At 35.7% G+C, this 21,191-nt stretch overlaps 1 protein-coding gene across 2 annotated transcripts in view; it reads right to left on the reverse strand.

Moving 5' to 3' along the window:
* Positions 1-3,064: 3,064 nt before the first annotated feature.
* The window catches only part of LOC121411041 (actin-related protein 8-like), a 41,270-nt gene continuing 23,143 nt past the window's right edge, over positions 3,065-21,191 (reverse strand). Inside the window, exons 9-12 of one of the 2 annotated variants that reach the window (XM_041603514.1) lie at positions 12,581-12,817; positions 7,126-7,384; positions 5,064-5,230; positions 3,065-3,878 (exon numbers count right to left, since the gene is read on the reverse strand). In XM_041603514.1, the coding sequence (XP_041459448.1) occupies positions 3,735-3,878; positions 5,064-5,230; positions 7,126-7,384; positions 12,581-12,817 (807 nt within the window). In that variant the 3' untranslated portion in view covers positions 3,065-3,734. Of the gene's footprint in view, positions 3,879-5,063; positions 5,231-7,125; positions 7,388-12,580; positions 12,818-21,191 lie in introns of both variants that reach the window. The other variant, XM_041603513.1, reaches the window with a different exon arrangement.

The raw sequence follows: 21,191 nt of genomic DNA on the forward strand, positions 1-21,191 counted from the left end.
TTGTAATTCAATAATTTCTTTCAACAAACTTGTTTGATAGTCATTTTAAGCTAGCTTGATTAACATCGACCAACCGGTTCCTTTCATTACATATCATCCATGCACAAATTCTTATGTTACCTCTGTCTAGTGCGAAGAAAGGCAACAGTCAAACAAATTTATCGAATGAAATTATTGAAATGCAAGCACTGTTTCAAACGAACATAACTTTCTTATTTCTGAAGCATTTTTATTGGTTGTGGTGTCATATGAAAGGGCAGGAAATGAACTTATCGAATATGTAAATTTTAACGAGAATGTCACATATCGGTCGCCAAATGACTTTTTGGTTTCCTCTCTTTAAATTGTTTTTATGTATTCATGCGTAACGTATGGGTTATATTGATTTCTTCAAATGAATGAGGAGACTCTAAGCTTTAAAATGATGGGTCATTTATGAAATTTGATCAAGAATAAGTTATGATAAATGATAAATCATCAATCAATCTCAGTTTCGTTTATTCTGGGACGCACTGTATAATCACCCGTTGAAATAAATTTGTAGATTTTAAAAGGAGCGTAGCTCTCAAAAATCAATCAGGTAAAATCACTCTTTGTCAGTGCCCATGATGTGACAAAAAAAAAAGAAAATTAAAAATCTGTTTACCAAATGCTTTTGAGATTAGATGAGGGACAACTAAAAGGATAATGCATGAAACCTTTTTCTTTATATGGTTTCCTGAATCATCCTTTGAGTTGACAATCATCTTGGCTTGATATTCTCACCACCATCGAGGCTGTGCACATTCCTTTAAAAAAAAAAAACTTTGATCAATGCAGGTCAAGCTTAGAAGCAGCCATACAAGGTTATAGATTTCAATTTCCTGTCGGTGGCTCCGAATAGATTGCTGTTGCCCTAGCAGCAATAAATCCTCATAATATATGTCCCTGTATTCATAGTCAAATCTCAATACAAGAGACAAGAGTGATATTGATCCCTGAAACATTTCTTTGGTTGTCACAAGAATAAAATTGATCATTTGTTAAATGTTTCTTCCCTTATGAGAACTTAAGGTGCCAGGTGCCCTAAACATAAAAAAAAATACTTGTTATACCCTTAGCTGGTTTCAGGTGAACTTCTACCTCCTTTTTTATAAGAGGGGGGGGGGTCAAAACGTATCAGAAAAAAATTCGGCCCAAAGGAGTTTGACTATGTAAAACACAAGGGATTTTACAAATGTGTGATATAATGAGCAGAAAGCTATTTCTTTACCATTATATTGCACAAAATGATTTTTTTCCCCATTAAAAGTTTTGAGAAAATGTGTATCTTGAAAAGTACAGCAAAATAATGATAACTTTTGTACATAGTATCCCACAGGTGGAGTAGTGTATAAAATTGTTTCCTAAAATTGTTTATCATTAAATCGTTTCCTGAATACATAGTATCCCAAAGGTGGAGTAGTGTATAAAATTGTTTCCTGAATTTCCCACTCTCTAGATAGTCTCTTGTTGAATCCATGATTCCTACAATTCTATTGTGAATAATTCTCAAAGCCATCATTAATTCATTACAAAGAAGTCAGAAAATTAAAATAATCCATCAGAACTTAAATCACTCCCTGTGTTGTGGAGTTATAACCATACCAACTTCATTTATTGAAAAATCATGAGTTTCAAATTCATGATTTTGAATTACCAAATGTTGCTTATGTTTTAAGCAAACCTGCTACAGAGCAAATATTTGTGTAAATCAGCTCATAAGCTTTCTAAAAATACATAGTTTGTTGGGGGTAAAGGTACTTAGTAAGAATGCTGTGCTGTAGTCTTCTCTGCATGGTAATAGGGAACCTGGTACCTTTAGCAGGATGGATAAATGGACAACCCAGGAACATAATGCCTCCAAATATCACCCTTTTTTTGGGGGGGAAGCAAAATAAAATAGCTTATGTATTTCAGTTTTTCAAAAGCATCTTATCCACATGTGTATGTCTGGGTTTTTACAATCCAATTAATCAGATACAATTGTTTAACCCTAAGAAGACTGTGTAGGGGGGGGGGCTGATTCAGCCCCCTCGACATTTTTCACGATAAATCTGCCGCACAACATTTTTTGACCACGTCGCTCGCAGACTTTTTTTACTTTTAAGTCTCATGCAACTTTTGAGACCAAAATTGCGTCCACTGCAGTTCTGAAATTACCCAAAGTGCATGCAGACCTACAATTGCTCAAAAACATGAATTCGTGTACAAATCCAATGCAAATAGTTTTTTAGCCAAAATTCATAAATGTATCATTATTTTTCCTTTTACTGAAAATTAATTCCATCTTATTTATGGTCAAAATAAAGTCCCTGACAATTTCCATTGAAAAAACAATACAAAACGAAAATTTAAAAAACAGAGAAATACATAAAAAAATTTAAAAACATAAGAAAATAAATGTGATCATGATTTTTTTTTCATCAGATCCCTATTAAGAGTCTGTACCAAAAACAGCATGTTAGAGGCAATATTTATTTAATTAAAGCAAACTTGATTTTATGCATAAATTAGCATAATTTATTAGCAATGAGATTTTTCACAGAAGTTGACCTTAGAGTTTTATAGATTATGCCATAGGTAATGTGCATGCCAATTTTCGTCACGATCGAGTGATAAACGGCCAAGATCCTAGGGGGCTGAATCAGCCCCCCCCCCCATCTTCTTAAACCCTTTTCATAAACCTATCCTCCAATTAGCCGCCTAAGAGTAATGCGGATAATTCAATAAAAATTGCGTTCACAAACTCCGAAAATAAGCCGCATTATTTTTACGAGCGCTCGTCCTGAAAAAGGCGGATAATCGTCATGACAACTGGACACGCCCCCTCCAATGCGGTTGTGTTGGAAAAGGGTGACCTTGTGACCGCACCATGGCAATTATCCGCATTATTTGGAAATGCGTTCATAAACTCAAAATCTTGTCCCGATGCTGCTATTATGCGGATAATAGCAGCATCAAAATAATGCGGATAACTCTTGTCCCCCTCCAATTTTACGACCAAATTATGCTGCTATTAGCCGCATAATTGGGTTTATGAAAGGGGTATTAGGCATTGAAATAGTCCAGTCTATTTAGGGTTAAAGTCAATCACATTATATTACAATCAAATAATGTGACCTGCAACATGGCTCAAACCACAATAACTTTAATAAGACATTTGTAAAGAAAAAATTATCACAACTGGACAAATGAGGGCAAGCTTTAACAAAATCCTTATTTTGTTACCAGCATCTATGGAAATATTTAATCAAACTGTTGGCACTATGGTCTTTCATTTTTGTGTTTTTACCAGAATAACATTGTCATCAGGCTGGACTTCCACTTGAAACACTTTTCATTGGATGTCTCGTTTCAATGCTCTCAAACAAGGGCTTTCATTCAGAGATATTTAAGTAAGCAATGCAGCAAGCTAAGTCTCTCACGTCAGATATACAGTAAGACTGCATCATTACAGGCTCCTGCTTACCCCCAAAACATTTGGTCTTATCTCCACCAATCCTTACATGTAGTATACACATGCTTGGCAATCTTACAATCTCCTGCCTGGTTGAATTTGTTATCAGCTCTGAATGCAAAGACCATTATATGAATGATCCAATCAGCATCCTTTCTTTCTTCCAAAGTTCTCCACTTCAATTCAATGAATACAAACTTTGCCTCTCTTCCATATACTTGTCAATAGAGCATCTGCGATCGTGTCCAATTGTCTATCACCAAACAAACGGTGACCGTTCTCTTAAAAGCTTGAGTCCTTCGCGCTCCCATTCAGTCCTGCTAATCCATAATTCTTGAGTGGTGTCAAGATAACTCAGTACAGCCCCTCCTTTCCAACAAGTCACCCTGGGATCTTGTTCCTACAGGATGAACATAAACCATAGACTTAAAGTTGAATTGCAAAAGAGATTAGAGAATGGGAAATTTTGATTATGATGCACCTATAAACAGTGAAAACCTAAAGACATTAGAATCATCAAAACAAAAATTTATTTCATGTGTTGAGAGTCACATGTGATGTTAACAATATGAAACACTCATAACAGTCATTTCAGCTTTTTTTTCCTTCACATTTTTTAACATGAGGCAATTCATTACCTATACCTGACTAATCTAGGAAAGATGTTTCAATGCATCTTAAGGTGGGTCTTGAAAAGTTTAAGATTATCTTAAAGGGGAATGAAACCTTTGGAAGAAGTAGGCTTTTGTCAAAACAGAAGATACAAAGAATAAGAATAAAGTTTGAGAAAAACTGGACAAATAATGAGAAAGTTATGAGCATTTGAATATCGCAATCACTAATGCCATGGAGATCTTCCAATTGGCAATGCAACAAGGATGTGTGATGTCACATGTGAACAACTTTCCCTTTGATGGACTATAAAATACCCCCAAAATGTCTCTTTTTGCTTTTTATTATGGTGATACAAACTCTTTATCCATGATGTACTATTTGACAATCTGTAATACATGCCCTCCTATAGAAAGAACATGTGATCTACTGATAGATGTGATGAAAGAGGCAGTTTAAGTGAAATATACAGTAAAGTAATGGGGAGAGTTGTTCATGTGACATCACACATCTTTATTGCATTGCCAATGTGAAGATCTCCATAGCATTAGTGATCATAATATTCAAATACTCATGTAACTTTCTCATTATTTGTCTGATTTTTCTCGAACTTCGTTGATCTGTTTCTTTGATTTTTTTTTGTTTTCACACAATCTATCTTGTTTCAAAGGTTTCATTTTCCTTTAAGAACACAGAGCACTTGATAAAGAGTTCCAACGTTTATGCAACTGTAGATGAAAGATCTTTGGCTGCATGTATTTGTTCTCTACCTTGGTATGGGAAGTTATTGGAGGATGTTTTTAATGATATTGAATGAATTGATGAGATCAAGTGAAAAAAAGTTATTGGAGGATGTTTTTAATGATATTGGAGGATGTTTTGGAGGATGTTTTTAATGATATTGAATGAATTGATGAGGAAATTGAGTTAAAAAAAAGATGAAACAATGGACAGGAAATGGGAAAAGACTGACCTTTGATTTGCATATGACCTCCACTCTATCTACAGCTCTCCTGAATGAAGGGGGCATCTTGGTTTGGATTCTCTGTTGCAGCATCTCAGCTGCTCCTTGAAACAAAGCCACTCCTCCTCCTACCACAAGGATACAGCTGTACATCTTCTTCTTTGTTTCATCGGACGCTATAATAAAATAGTAATCAGTTTCTGGTAAAATGCTACCTAGTGGCAGATCAGGGGGGGAGTACCTTTTGTAGTCATGTAATCATGATTATCATACGCATCTTACTAATCAAATACTGCAAGCGCAAAAGCGCGAGCTGAAAATTTAGGAAATATAGACCTGAAGAGGGGCATCCTAAGGGTTGTTTGTAGGAATTCTCTAAGGCCCTTCGTATTTGACTAACCAAATGATGCGAGCGTGAAGCACGAGCTGAAATTTTTGTATATATTGACCACAGACATGGATATTTTAAGGACTATAGTTACGAATCCATTAAGTCAGAGTATACATATCTCACCATAGTCATCTAATGCGAGTGCCAAGCGCTTGCTGATTTTGTTAGAATTACATCTAAACACATGGAGCACTTTTTGAAGTCATTGTAATCATGATTATTATACGCATCTCACCAATGAATTACTGCGAGCGCGAGCTGAAAATCTAGGAAATTCAGACATGAAGAGGGGCATTCCAAGGCTTATTTGTAGGAATTCACTAAGACCCCACGTATTTCACTAACCAAATGATGCGAGCGCGAAGCGCGAGCTAAATTTTTTTGATATTCAGATCAGAAAAATTGACATTTTAAGGACTGATTTTAGGAGTTCATGAAGAGCAGAAATCTCACCAATCCACTAATGCGAACGTTAGCACGGACAGGAAATGTTTTATATTAAGACCTTACAATAGGGCAATAACTTTCAGTAGTCATGAAAAAGACGAATATATCACTACTCAAAACAATAACTCTAATTGCGAGGAAATATATTATTTCGTTGTATATTGATTTGAAAACGGGAGGCTTTATTACAGCAGGTTTATATATCTCGTTAAAAAGTCTATTCGAACACCAGGATCAATGAAGACACAATTAAGCAAATACTGTTTCATAAAGTTGTGAAAAAATGCTTCTTATGTTATATAACATAATATAATATAACACTATGATAAACAACAATTACTTCTTTCCCCCACTACGTTTCTCTTCCTTTTTCCCTCTTTTTCTCCTTTTCCCCGGTTTTTTTTTTTTTTTTTTTTTTAAGAAGGCCAGCCGATTGGGGGGGGGGGGGGGCACGTGCCCCTTCATGCCCCCCCCCCCCCCCGTAGTTACGCCACTGCTTCACAAGATAACAAAGTTGACATCTGAGACATTAAAATCCACTCCTTTATTCAATGGCTTTTTAAACATAAATTTTGCTTTTTTGATAAAGTAGGCGTGTTAGAAATAATTAATATTGCTATGAGCATTCTGGTCGCTTGTACAGCTGAACCCTGCATGGGCCATTGTGACATATTTTGCGTTGAGTTGATCAATTACTCAAACAAAATATGCGTTAATATCTTTTCTCTAAATTGCATCATTCAGGTAATAATGGAAAATATTCAATTATTGAGGCTGATACTGATATAAACAAAGAGTAGAAGTAAAAAATTAACCCCTGAGAGAAGAAATTTCAAGATGTTGCAATATTTACATCCTGCTACGAGATTTGAGTATCGTCCTGTATCATATTTTATGTATCATATTTAATATCAATTTCACAAAATGTCCAAAGACAATTATAAGATACAAACAAATTTAAAGTTAAGGCATTTTAAGACTATTTTGAAGGTAAAAAGTATGTGATTAAATTTAATCATTGATAACTAATACATAATAACATAGCTAACAAAACATGTGAGACTATCTGACACTCGAAAATCTCATTCAATAACACACACACAAAATGATTTTTTAATATCACTGAATTTGGCCTCTTGGGAGAATGGGTCTCAAAACGATGATTATATATCTCCAGTCATTCATAACTTTAAAAGCTGCTTTGTATACCAGCCTTCGTAAATTAATGCTTACCACAACAATCAATGCTGTAGAGAATAGCTTGATCCAACCCAAGAGGCTTGTCCAAAGTCTGAGAGGTGGAAATCCGACGGGATATTATTGGGGGAGGGGCCTCCTCAGCCTGCATCAACATCTCACCTTGGCACTGACCAATCAAAGGAGAGCTGGTTCTTTGAGTTACAGATCCTAGCAGAAGGCCATCTAAGCCAGTCTGTAGGCCAGCTTGGTCATCTCGCATGTAAACTCCATTGTCTGTCTTCAGCTTTGTTGCCTGCTTAAAAAAAAAGAGAGAGAAACTAGAAATTTGACGTGTCCAAAGGACAGAGATGCCCCGCTAACGTGGTCAGAAATTCATTCAATATGATTGAACTTAATATTGTGCAGAAACCACTTTGCATATATACATATAATGAACAAATCTAAACCTTTGACCGAAAGACTCAGCCTTTCCATAATAATCTCTGTCAGAAGATACGACAGTCTGGTCATTTGATGTGGATGATCCGTCACTTCACCTGTGGGCTCTGATTTCAAACTGAGCCTGTATTTTGGTGTCATCTACTTGCACACCCAAATTTTTTTTAATCTGTTGAATATTTCAGGGGGTTATCATGCAGAAACCAACTTGCATATTTAATGAGCTGTGACCTTTCAAATGCACACTCCGAATTTGAACTTGGCCTGTACTTTGGTGTCATCTACCTACACACCTAAGTTTTTTTTAAATCTGTTGAATATTTAATAATTTATCATGCGGAAACCAACTCGCATATTTCATGAGCTGTGACCTTTGACCTTAGACCTGCAGACTCCAAATTGAACTTAGCCTGCATTTTGGTGTCATCTACCTACACACCAATTATTTAATGAGCTGTGACCTTGGACCTGCGGAATCTGAATTTGAACTTAGCCTGTATTTGGTGTCATCTACCTTCACAAATTTTTTTAAAAATCTATTGAATATTTTCGAGTTATTGTGCGGAAACCTAGAGGGGGGCCGGACAGGGGCAATGCTTAATAATAAACGTTGTCAATACGCCATTATACGGTAGCTGTAAGTTATAAACACGTTCAGTAAGTTTTGTGGTCGTCCGAGCACGTCTTCATACGTCAATATACGTTGGAGTTAAGTTACACATACGTTCAAAGCACGTTACTCATAGGTTAGAAGTTTTAGGGTACGCTGGACATTATCTCGCGGCTTGCCGTACATCGACTTATGAGTAACTTACGAGTAACATGTGTCAACGATCGCGTAACTTGCCTACAACTTTTGACCCGCGTATGCGGGACGTATGAGCCATACGTCGAAAAATTTTGTGCTTGCACAAATTTTTCGACGACCTCGCCGTATGACGACGTATACCAGCGTGTTTTAGCGTACTCTTAACGTATGCAAAACTTACCCGTAACGTATTCGACGTACGCCAGTGTATTCGCCAAATTCCTCATACGTCAGGCATACGCTGTCTAAAACGCCAAGGTGTGACAGCGCCTTAACTCAGCAAAAAAAGTTCTTGGACACTTATCAAAGTTAAAATATTCCATATAGATATTTGATTAAAGGCAAATTATTGTATGTCAACATGACCAGACAATTTTCCTCGTCCAGTATGACATGTCATTTTCATGTGAACAGTCATGCATGGGTGGTTGAATGCTTTAAACAATAGCATTGTCAGTAAAAGAAAATTGCAAGAAATGGAATATTCAAATGCTAATGATCATGGCCATCCTGTAGGCATACATTCAACAATTTCAACAGACTGTGGTCATCATTTGAATTGAATGCTTGAACTGAAATTTGACATTTTTTTCATCGACTAACTTTGACTTAAAATTCCAGTGGAATAGTGATGCATCCAAGGTGGTTCTCTTCACTTTTTGAGTGGTATTTGACTTTAAGTTTGCTTTTATCTTTTATGGGATATTTATGCCACACAAACATTCACAACTGAAAGAATGACTGATCGTTTTCCTGCAATTTTCTTTTACTGACATTGCTACTGTTTAATGCCTATAACCAGCCATGCACTGAATGATCCATTTCTTGCAATTTTGTTTTACTGACATTGCTATTGTTTGAAGCATTTAACCACCCATGCATGACTGTTCGCATGAAAATATCATGTCATACTGGAAGAGGAATATTGTCTGGTCATGTTGACATACAATAATTTGCCTTTCATCAAATATCTATATGGAATATCTTAACTTTGATAAGTGTCCAAGAACTTTTTTTGCAGAGTATAGATAGAGAATGATCATGCATGTATAACCCCGCCCTCTCTGACCAGATATCAAATTAGGACTGATTTGCAAAATAATTAGCAATCTTCTAAAGCTCATTTCAGTTATCAATTAAATAACCTGAATGCCGGAGTAATGCCGTAAGAGTAAAGTATACGTTGATCAGGTATAGGATAGACACACCCCCTCTGATCAGACACAACATGTACATGGTGTATGCGGGTACACAAGTTAAACTTAACATATTAAACAAATCAATGTAATTCGTATGCATATTGTAAAATCAACCAATGCCTCCTCGATCAAGCATTTCAATCAAGTATCATGATAGAAATAGATAGAGACTGATCATGCATGTATAGCCACACCCTCTCTGCCCAGATACTTGAGAACATGCATGTTTTCATATCAGGACTGAATGAAAAATAAGAATTCTTACAAAGCTCACATCAGATATCAACCCTGCATATCGTATGAATCAGTAGAATACAAGGATAGGCAGTCGTCTTTAATAGGAATAGGCACACCCTCTGATCAGATAGTACGTGTACATGATGTAGGCCAATGCAGGCATACAAAAATAACAGGATGACTAAACGATACAAAGAACAAGTGGAATGCCTCTGGCCGTCTCACCTGCATCACGCGGTTCAATATAACAGCAGTGCTGACTTTGAATACTACTCTAACTCGCACAAGATGTTCAGAGATACATGGTTACTCTTATGTCCACTTTTTATGAACTAGACCAATAAACTTACAGAGATATGATGGTTATTCAACAAAAAACCCCAACATGGCCAAAGTTCATTGACCTTACATGACCTTTGACCTTGATCATGTGACCTGAAACTCGAACAGGATGTTCAGTGATACTTGATTACTCTTATGTACAAGTTTCATGAATCAGATCCATAAAATGTTTCCTATGTATTATAACATAACATGATTATAATGTATTATCACCCGTATCAGACATCTGAGCTGGTCATTTACAAAACCGTATTGCCCTACATTTTCTGAATATCGGGAAGGGTAGGTATATTGTTTGTATTTTCCTCGGTCTCAGTGCGCGTATTTACTTTGCATGCAGAGACGAAGCAAAATATACCTTTGTATTTTCCCTGGTCTCACATCCGGGAATTTGTGGATGCGTATAAAGAGATACGCTTCATAAGGATCCGCCCACCAACAATATACGTCATAATAAAGACAACGCTGAATCCGAGCGCTTGCAAGTACGTCATAATGGTAAAGTGCAGAGCCTAGACTGATATTAACATGACACAATAGAACTCTATTTTTAAAAGAAATATCCCCATTATCATGATTTTTGAACTAGATATCTGATTTAGATGATAATAAAAATATTGACTGGCTCTTCTTTCGGGGAACATAAAATATATTGCCCTTAAATGACCCATATTGCCCTCGTCTAAAGACTCGGGCCAATATGATTCATTTGCTGGCAATATATTTGATGTTCCCCTCAAGGCCAGTCAATATTATATAAATATACCATTATAATGAATAATAATTTCTTCTTTCCCACTACGTTCCTCTTCCTTTCTCCCTCTTTTTCTCCTTTTCCCTGTTTTTTTTCTTTTTTTTGTCAGCCGATTGGGGGGGCACGTGAACCCCCATGCCCCCCCCCCCCCCCCCCCGTAGTTACGCCACTGCACCCTTTGGCATGAGCTTATCCAAGTCAAGGAGTGGCTGGTTAAAACAAAGGGTTTCACAAGGTCTAGTAGTATGATTTCTCTGAATTTCAGTTATTAAATTTACTAATAATCTTGTAGGTCTTGAGAAACATGCAACATTTTGAAGGGGTTGCTATCGATGAGTCGCTTACAAGTATGCGTAGCCACACCCAATGTACAAGACTGCAGTAATTAATATAAATTGCATTATTTTTCTTTTATATATACTATATGTATAAAAAATATTACATTGTTGGTTAACGAGCCTGAAGTATTGAGTAACTCTACTATCATTAATCTTGACCTTTCTGAATAGAACTTGGATCTATCAAAGAAGAACAACATTAATAAAGTTGTCTGAACTAAAGAGATGAACAATCTTACTGTAACTTGCCACTAGTTCTACATCTCTTTTGTGAACTTAACTCTTCATTTTATCTGATATGAAATCTACAACCAGTTGGTATATAAACCATTTGTACATCAATAAAGACACATTCATAATGCACGCATGACTGAATTAGAACGATTGAAACTGCAGCAAATTATGAATAAGAGTGAGCTTTTCTTACTTTTACTGCTATGTATTTGGAAAACAATGTTAATAACTTTCATACACAATTTTTAATTTTTATTTCATATGAGACCTCGTGCATACAATATGATTGGCACATTGTTGAGAAAAAGCTGCATGAAAACATGCTTGATTTCTACCTATTGGACGGATCATTGAAAAACGGAGTATGATGGCAATGAAGAACCTAATAAGCCTAAAAAAAGGAGTGAACAACTTCACAGTATCTCAGACTTGTCTCTTTCTTGCTGAAAATAATAAACATTTTAATAGATTTTATGGGTCAAACAAAAACTATACTGTATTCACCGGTAAAGAAAACACGCTTTTTCCCCCTATTTAAACTTGACAATCAGATGCGGTTTATCCAAAGAAACAACAATTTTACTTCTGAAAGAAGAACAAGTTTCTTCATTGTCAAAGATTCAGGAACACCAAAGAAACATGTAGTATATTTAATATAACCATTTGTCATTATCTAAAATCAGACAATATATTTTGTAAAGTTTTAGTAAAAATCTTCTTAATGTAGGTAGGTTTATATCATTAGCATAATTACAATTGATTTCATGTTTTTGTTAACCCCCCCCTGGATTTGTGATGAAAAACTGTGTTTTACAGCTTAAAAAACATGGAATATGCTCTATAATATGAATGGGATATTATCCTTTTTCTCTCAATTTTTTCTCTTCTCTTTTTACTATGATTTTAATATCCGATACTACTTTTTCATAGCATTTCTTCTGTATTCTACAAAGAAATAATTTATCTTCTTTGAAAAATAAAGTCACCAACTGAATAAACAATTTGTGAAAATAAAAAAAATGATATTTTTACTGATCTTCTAATATTTTTAGTGAAATCGGCTAACCTAAATTGTTGTAAATTTTGGCTGCCATTTTTTTTTGAAGGTTTCCAGACAAATGCCTTTGTAAAGACGTACCTGCTGTTGCTGGTTCTGAGTCTGCAGCAGATAAAGCTCGTCATTAATATCTTCAGGATCACCCTGGTTTCGCTGCTGAGTAAAGGTCATCTTTTCATCCACCACCCCAAACAACTGCGGATAAAAGATGGCCATTGGAGCCTGCAGGGTTTCATCACCCAGTTTCATTTGGTAGGTCAGCATAGGCTGGTTTGGGTAACAAACTTGGAAATCCAGTATTTGTATGCCATCAAAATCCTGATGAAATAAACAGATAGTAATCATCTTGCTCTAAAAAGAATCTGGGATGGTACCCCATCAGAATAAATATGAAACAAATATTTAAAAAAGTGAGCAGCCATTTAAATAAATGAATGCAATAAAAAATTTATAAACTAAAGTACATGTAATATATGAATGAATAAATACACGTGTTCAGGGCATCCCAGAAAAAAACTAAACTGATAAGTATTAATGATCTATCATAACTTAATCACTAATACAAAAGACAAGCAAATGATCTTTCATAGTGAAGCTTAGAGTCTCCTCTCTCTTCTGTAAACTTAGATGATTACTAATTCACATACATTGCATAAAAAAATAAAGAAATGATAAAAGCCACTTGGCAGACGGTATCTAAATAGATCACACATGTCGAAATAGTCCAATATTTGCTCTATTATTTGATACAGCAATCAAAACCAATAATGCTAAGTTCACACCAACGGCGAATGCCGCGCTTTAAATCGGCGATCAATTCGGCGTAATTTTTTTTTACTTTTAAAAAAATCTCGCGATCTCATAAGATATGTTATGCTCTGATAAGCTCTGATACGATCTGATACGAAGTTCGTTCCCGCTTGTGCGACAAATTATTTCCCGAATCGCTACGGCTTCTCACGCTATGATGCCGATTGATGAGGATTTATCACGCTTTAAATCACGCTCTGATACGATTATCAAGATCTCTTGTGCATTGATAGGGTCTGTCAAGTTCTGTTACGAAATGACAAAATTCGAGATTATGATTGCATCCCGCCACTGATCCAGAGTATATAAAGATGCAGCAGATACACGAAATCATTACATCTTTGGCAGAAGAACAAGATATGGAAGTTCAATATTTACCAGACTATGAACCATCTTATGATGTAGACATGACCTTTGTCTCTCTGCTATATAACTACATCATAGCCCTCGAGGCAGAGGAGAGAGAAAGAACAGCAAAGACAAGAGGAGATTGAACTACCAGCAGGAGGGAAAAGATCATTCATCGGGTGCTGCTGGACCAGGCCATGGCTCACTGAAGAAAGAAGACAGCAGTATGGCCAGTACAACCGCGGTTAGAGGACCCTGTTGCCTTCACATTGTTCACCAGAGTAACCCCTGAGGTGTTCGATGAGATCCTTGCGAGAGTTGCACCAGTCATCCAGAAGCAAGAGACTAACTCCAGGCACCCTTTGTCCGCTGGCCTAGCAATCACCTTGAGACATCTGGCCACTGGGGACAACTACAGATCACTGGCATATGGTTTCAGATGTGGTATCTCCATATCAGAGTTGATTCCAGGAGTGTGCAGGGCCAATGTAGAGGCGTATAAAGATGAGGTCTTCAACATACCTACCACCCCTGAAGCATGGAGCACCCTTGCCCAGCAGTTTGAACAGAGATGGAATATCCCCTATGCAATTGGTACCTTGGATGGAAAGCACACAGCCATTAAGAAGCCAGCAATCACAGACAGTCTCTACCACAACTATAAGGGCTTCTTCTCTGTACCACTGCTGGCATTGGTAGATGCAGAGTACAAGTTCATCTGGATTGAGGTGGGAGGTAAATGACACGCTTTTCGAATGCCTAGAAGATGGGTCCATAGGGCTGCCCCCATCATGCCTCCTCCCTTGAGAAAATCAGCTTGATATTCCCTACTTCATCCTGGGTGACGATGCTTTTGCCCTGATGAGCTACATGATGAAGCCATACAGCAGAAGAGGGAAGACAGATGAACAGAGGATCTGCAACTACAGGATCTCAAGGGGGAAAAGAGTGGTGGAGAATGCCTTTGGCATCATGACCAACAGGTTCCGGTGCCTGTTGGGAATACTGGAACAGAAGGTAGATAACGTCACAGAGTTGGTGGAGACTGCTGTGGTGCTCCACAACCTGCTGCGGAAGAGAGTGGCGCTGGCAGCCAATGCGGTGGACCACGAAGATGAAGAGCACAGCTTCGCACTAGGGGCCAGGAGAGGTGGACCTCACTGGGAAGATGTTCCGCAACCACCTGCAAGGGGAAACCTCGCCAATGTGGATGCCAGACTATGTTTATTTTTAATATAAGTTTGAAATAATTGTTGTATTATGTGTTCTTGCGAAGATGTTATTACTATCATTATTATTGATGTTATTGTTGTTATGTATTTCATCTGCTTCTAAAAATCATGAATACAGACTCTATTGATTTTTTACCAATGAAAAATCAGATAATACTACTATTGTAAATCAGGAGTGAAAATTTAAAGGAATCAAGTTGCAGAATTCGAAATTTAGACATGTGCGAATAAAGATTTTTAAAATACGCATTTTTTTTGTTAAATTGATTATTACAAGTTATTACAAATTTATTTTCTTACTAATTTAAAAATTAGTAAGAAAATCTATTTTATATGTGAGATAAATAACCCTTATTGTAAAAGAGAAAATAAAACAAAGGAAATAAAATATAAAACATTATAGAATTAAAAAATGAAATATAATAAAAAAAAAGATTAAAAAAAAACTTGGAGTTTTAAACAGAGTTTTTCTATTCATTTATTTTTTTTTATTCTATTGCCTTTTCTATTTTATTATGTTTTATACAGGGTGTCCCATAAAAAAATGCCCGGTACACTTCTGGTCGTTTTTTTTTCATTATTTTTTGTTTCATTGAAAAGACCAACTCTTCATTTAGTATCTGATCCAAAAATACCAAAATCACATTCAGTGGTTTTTGTGTTATAAGTACTTCTTGCAAAGGTCTGTAAGCGGTAAAATCAGGCTGAACGAATCCTTAACTGTAGGGCCTATGGGCAAAGTATCAAAAGTGGGGTCACCGCTTGGAACCAAGCTCTCTTAAACTCTGTTATGCTTTCCTACGACTTTGATAAGCTTTGTGACGGTTTGATAAGCTTTAATACGCTCTCCCCGCTTTTCTCAATCCGTGACAGATCGCCTCAAATTTTTAAACAGTTTAAAAAATTTTGGCGCTCTTGCCGAATGTCCCGAATTGCTCAAAGCTTTCTCATGCTCTATTACGGTCTTTACGCTTTAATTAAGCTTTGTTACGCTTTGCCGCCGCTTTGCACGCCGCTTTAAAGCGCCATCAAAGCGGCGTTGGTGTGAACCTAGCATAACAAAATTAACAAAATTATGTCTCTTTGAAATAATGCATGCATTGCATTTCCATAAGTTTATGTTAAAAAAAATATGTTTAGACAGAATGCCTACCATAGCTATCACTCAATGAACAAATTCTTTATGCATGGCCGATCATAAACAGTGTTGAGTTAATCTGATAGCTACCCTGTAAAACTTCATTCAAAAAAAATTCTTGAAATTCAAACATTATCTTTATACAGAAATGTATCTTTGTTATTCCTTGATCATTGTTTTTTATTGAGGTAACATATGTATTTAAAGAGCAGACACAGGATTTTTTATTTAATAGTTAATAGATGACATTACAAAAATAATTTTGTGAAAATCTTTTCTATATCTTTTTAACTTATTCACACTAGTGCTGTTATCGATAGCCTCTTTATCGCTAGTCTTGTCAATAATCGCTTGTGTTTTGCCACTTCGCTATATCGATAACCTTTCAATAATACCCGCTATTACAGGGACATGACGGTGATTTTCCATGATCGTGGAAAACATAGAATTAGCGGAAACACAATAGAAAATCACAGAAAACATATTTTTCCTCAAAATGCACAGAACAGCAACAGAAATCTCGACATAATACGAATACTTACTAGCCACAAAGCACGATCTCACTTTGCTGCAATCATGACAATCCAATCATCGTGACTGCACTCAACTCTATCACTCGATCATATAAGCCAGTTTGTAGTTCCACTATGCGCATGATCAAAGGTCATTAGTACTAAAGCGACTTTGATGTCTTGATTATTTATATTATTCATATATTCTTCAGAAATGTGTTTTTCCTTTATATCCAAAAAAACAACAATGCGTCCATGAACAACTTGTATTTCACAGTTTGCTAAGTACATTTAACAGCATGCTATAATAATTCTGCATTCAAAGTAGAAATGCAACAAAGACCTTCATAGAGTGCTCATTGAAGTGCTATTCTAGTCATCTAGTCTATTCAAGTTCTTCATCCTGCTATGTAAGGCATGCTTACGTAATATCTTGCTTTGAAATCTGCGTATCATAATGAAAGAAATGAAAGGTCACTTGACCAAAACTTTCCATGTAGTAATTACGAACTGGTCTACTGAAAGTACCAACCATAGAGGTGGATAAAGCTAGAAGGCAGCACACGGCCATGTGTTGCTGCCCTTTACGTTTGAAGATGTAACAGCATGATAGCAAAATTGTTGACTGCTCAGAACGATGTCCAAAAAGCCCCAAAGTTTTAGATAAAATTTCATCTAACCCTAAATTCATGCTAAATGTGCTTGTTAAAAGATGTTATGTAATTTGTTTAAATCCGATGAACGCAGATTTTAAAGTGTTGTTGGTACAGTGGCAAATACAAATTCTGACCAGCGCGAGTATTGGACATCGCTGAAATAAAACATGCCTATTGATTATGTTCTTTTGTTGATAAGTTATCGAGATCAGTAAGATATTTTTAGCGATATGTCGACAGAGAATTTGCTTACCGATAACAGCACTAATTCACATGTATATGAGGATTCATCCCAGTTTACAAGATAAAAAGAGAATCTAAGCTTTACAATGACAGGTAATTTTCCTCCTATATTCCTGATTATAAAGGTTGGATAATGCTACTACTACTACTACTACTACTACTACTACTACTACTACTACTACTACTACTACTACTACTACTACTACTACTACTACTACTACTACTACTACTACTACTACTACTCATACCCTTTTTACACAGGATTTTCTAATAGCCCCGGACTATCGCTAACCCCGTACTATCCTTAACCCCGTACTATTTTTTTTCCTTTTCACACATGCCAAATTGTTATTGCTAACCTCGGATAAGGAATGCTTGCTTTTCACACACGAAACTCGCTAACCCCGGACTAGTGTTTTTTGTCGATCATTCGTAGTACAAGTACTTCACTCGTACACTTTTTACACACGCTAAAATTTCCTTAACCCCGTACTATAGGTGGGGCTAAATTGCCATTTAGCCCCACCTATAGTACGGGGTTAAGCTTTCGTTTTACACTAGCGATCTTAACCCCGTACTATCGCTCTTAGCACCGCAATTGCTGGGATAACCCTGCTTTTTTGCAGGGCCAAATAATCCCGTACTAAAGGTGGGGTTAGCCCACTTTGCAAAAATGCTGTGTAAAAAGAAAGTGGGCTAAGCTTAACCCCGTATTATAGGTGGGGCTAAATGGCAATTTAGCCCCACCTATAGTACGGGGTTAAGGAAATTTTAGCCTGTGTAAAAAGGGTATCACACTACTACTACTACTACTATTACTACTACTGCTACTCCTACTATTACTATTACTGCTACTCCTACTACTACTAGTTCTACTATTACTTCTACTACTACTACTACTACTAAAAATTTTCGGCTTCACCACTACTTCTTACAATAATACTGCTTGCTCTATAATTGTTTTTTTCCAGGGGCTACTCTTTACAACCAACGAACGTAGAGGGCAGCAACACACAAGCGTGTTGCTCTAAGGAAGGTCAACTCCGCTCGAATTTTGTGACCACTCTAAAAAATAAGGTGGACTTTTCGGAAATTTGTCGAGTTTATTCATTTGTTAATTTCAAATATTTTTTAAATGAACAATTATTAGATTGGTTATTCTGGGTAGAAATATCAAAAATATTACTTTTATTTTTAAAGAAATTATTTAGCTTAAAGCTAAATTCCAGTAGTTGCAGTATAACATTGATTTCGTGAGAAAGTCTGTAAAACCAAGATTAAGTATTACTATTTCATCGTCGATCTAGATCTGGTAAAGTTACATAAATTGAACTTTGCGAAATCATTAAATCTAAGCTGAAAAACAATCACACTGAAAATCGCTAACACAGATAGGCACACGTGGGACAGTGTATATTAAATTGCTGGAATAAAGACCCGACGGAAGTGCCCGAATCCGTGCTTATTTTGCTTATTTCTCAGCAATTACACAATTTCTTCCAGAATCCTTCGGCACATATTTTTTATTCATATAAACAGACACTTGGGTGGTCATTATATTGGATTCTGTAAAAAGTCATTTTGAGATCGTTACCAAAACTGGCATGTACCTTTAAATAATCATGATTTTGACATTTTTCCTCATTTTGGAATATTAAGTCTATGACGAGGATACCTCTTATCTCTTATTTTCTTCTGCTGAATATCGCTGCACCACTAATAAATGCATAGACAACCACCGTAATAATCGAGGTCATTTTTCTGGCCTGGGTGCGCCGAGTCTGGGCCGGTCGCGTAGCTGGCTAGTGACGTTGATGATGCGCTGGGGCTTCAGTCGACTCGTCATAGATCTTCTAGCAACATAGACAATGACGTCTAATTTGCCTGGTCTGATTTGAAGTGCAATGGCTTCAGGGCTGATGTTTATCAACGATGATTGTTCAAGGTTAGATTTCAAATTTTTAATTTCATACGAATTTTAAATCTATAAATCTGAAATAAAGGCGCCTTTTCCCCAAAATCCAGGGGCGGTATTCTGAAAAAGTTCTTATCTTAATTTTGTTCTTATCTACGTCATGATCTCAAATTGGTATTCTGAAAACGTCCTTATCTTTTTCTTATCTTTTGTTCCTATCTTTTTCTTATCTTGCTTTCCATCCTACGCTGAGCGCGTAAATTTACCACTCGCGCATATAATACAAATATGCGCTAAAAAGATAACAAAATCAAGATAAGTGGTATTCTGAAAACGTTCTTATCTTTTTTCTTTCTTATCTTTCACAATATTTAAGATAATATTTAAGATAGCTAGAGGGTTATCACATCTCACGATGTCCGCGTTTTTTCTTGCTCAAAATCGATGGCCACTAGTAGTAACAGGTTCCCACGAGTATTCCTCCCATCATTTCTTTCATTCAGCCTTTTATTTTGCCCGTCTCTTTTTTCTATCCCTTCTTTCTTTTTCTTTTTTCTGGCTTCTCTATCTGTCTGTCTTTCTTCCTTTCTATCTGTCAGTCTTTCTTTCTTCCTTTCTGTCTGTCTTTCTTTCTTCTTTTCTTTCATTCTTCATTTATATCTTTTCTTTTGTTCTGTTTGAATCTTTTATTTTTTTTCTTTTGCTTTGTTTCATTTATACTTCATCTTTCTTCCTTTTTTTATTTTCCCTTTTCGTTTTATCCCTTTCTTTTTTTCTTTACTGAGTCTTTATTTCTGCTTTCCCCCCCCCCCTTCTCTCTTCCTTTTCTTTCTTTTTCCATTTTCTTTCTTTTTCCTTTTTCTTTCTTTTTCCTTTTTCTTTCTTTTTCCTTTTTCTTTCTTTTTCCTTTTTCTTTCTTTCTTCTTTCACTTTTTTGTAATGTTTTTATTTTTCTTCCTTACTTTTTCTTCCGTTCTTTCGTTTTTATAAATGCTTTTCCTTTTTTAATCATTCATTTTATTTTCTCCCTTTTCTTCCTTCCCTTTAATAATTCTTTATTTTTCTATCTTAAGTTTTTATATTTCTGCTTTCTGACACTTTTGTGTTTTTTTTACTTTCTTTATTTTTCCTTATTTCGCTCATTCTTTTTTTGTTCGTTCTTTATTTAGTATTTTTCTTTACTTTCTTTCTTCTATTAACTTTTTCTTAATTCTTTCCATTGATTTTTTTTCGTTTTCTTTTCCCAACTTTTTATTTTCCCTTTTCATTATATTTTTCTTTCTGTCCTTCTTTCTTTGAATTTACCTTTCTTTCCTTTGTATTTTTGTAGTCTTCATGTTTGAGTTAATTTTCCTTTCATTTTTTTCTCTCTCATCTTTATTTCTTTGTTTCATTTTCCTTTTTATCTCATCCTTCACTCTTTACATTCTTATTCCCTTTTTTTTCTCTTTCTTTTTTTTCTTTCTAACTTTCTCTCTTTCATTTTTTCAGACTTTTTTCTTTTTTGGTTCCTTGTTACTTTATTTTATCTTTTTAGTTTGAATTATTTCTTTTTTTGTGTGTGTTCCTTTTAGTTTCTTTCTTTTTTTTCTTCATTTTTGTTCCTTCACTTTATCTTTGATAATTGTTCTATTTCTTTCTTCCTTTTCCTTCTTTTATTCATTCTATTTTCTTTCTTTTTTATTTTTAAGTTCTTTTTGCTTGCTTTCTTTCGTTTACTCTTTATTTTTCATTATTTTCTGCTTTGTTCCTTTCATCTTTTTTTCTGCTTCATTCTGACCCTTTTCTGTCTTCCTTTAATACCTACTTACTTTCTTTCTTCATATTTTATTCTTTAT

Source organism: Lytechinus variegatus, chromosome 3, assembly GCF_018143015.1.
Source record: "Lytechinus variegatus isolate NC3 chromosome 3, Lvar_3.0, whole genome shotgun sequence".
NCBI lineage: Eukaryota > Metazoa > Echinodermata > Echinoidea > Temnopleuroida > Toxopneustidae > Lytechinus > Lytechinus variegatus.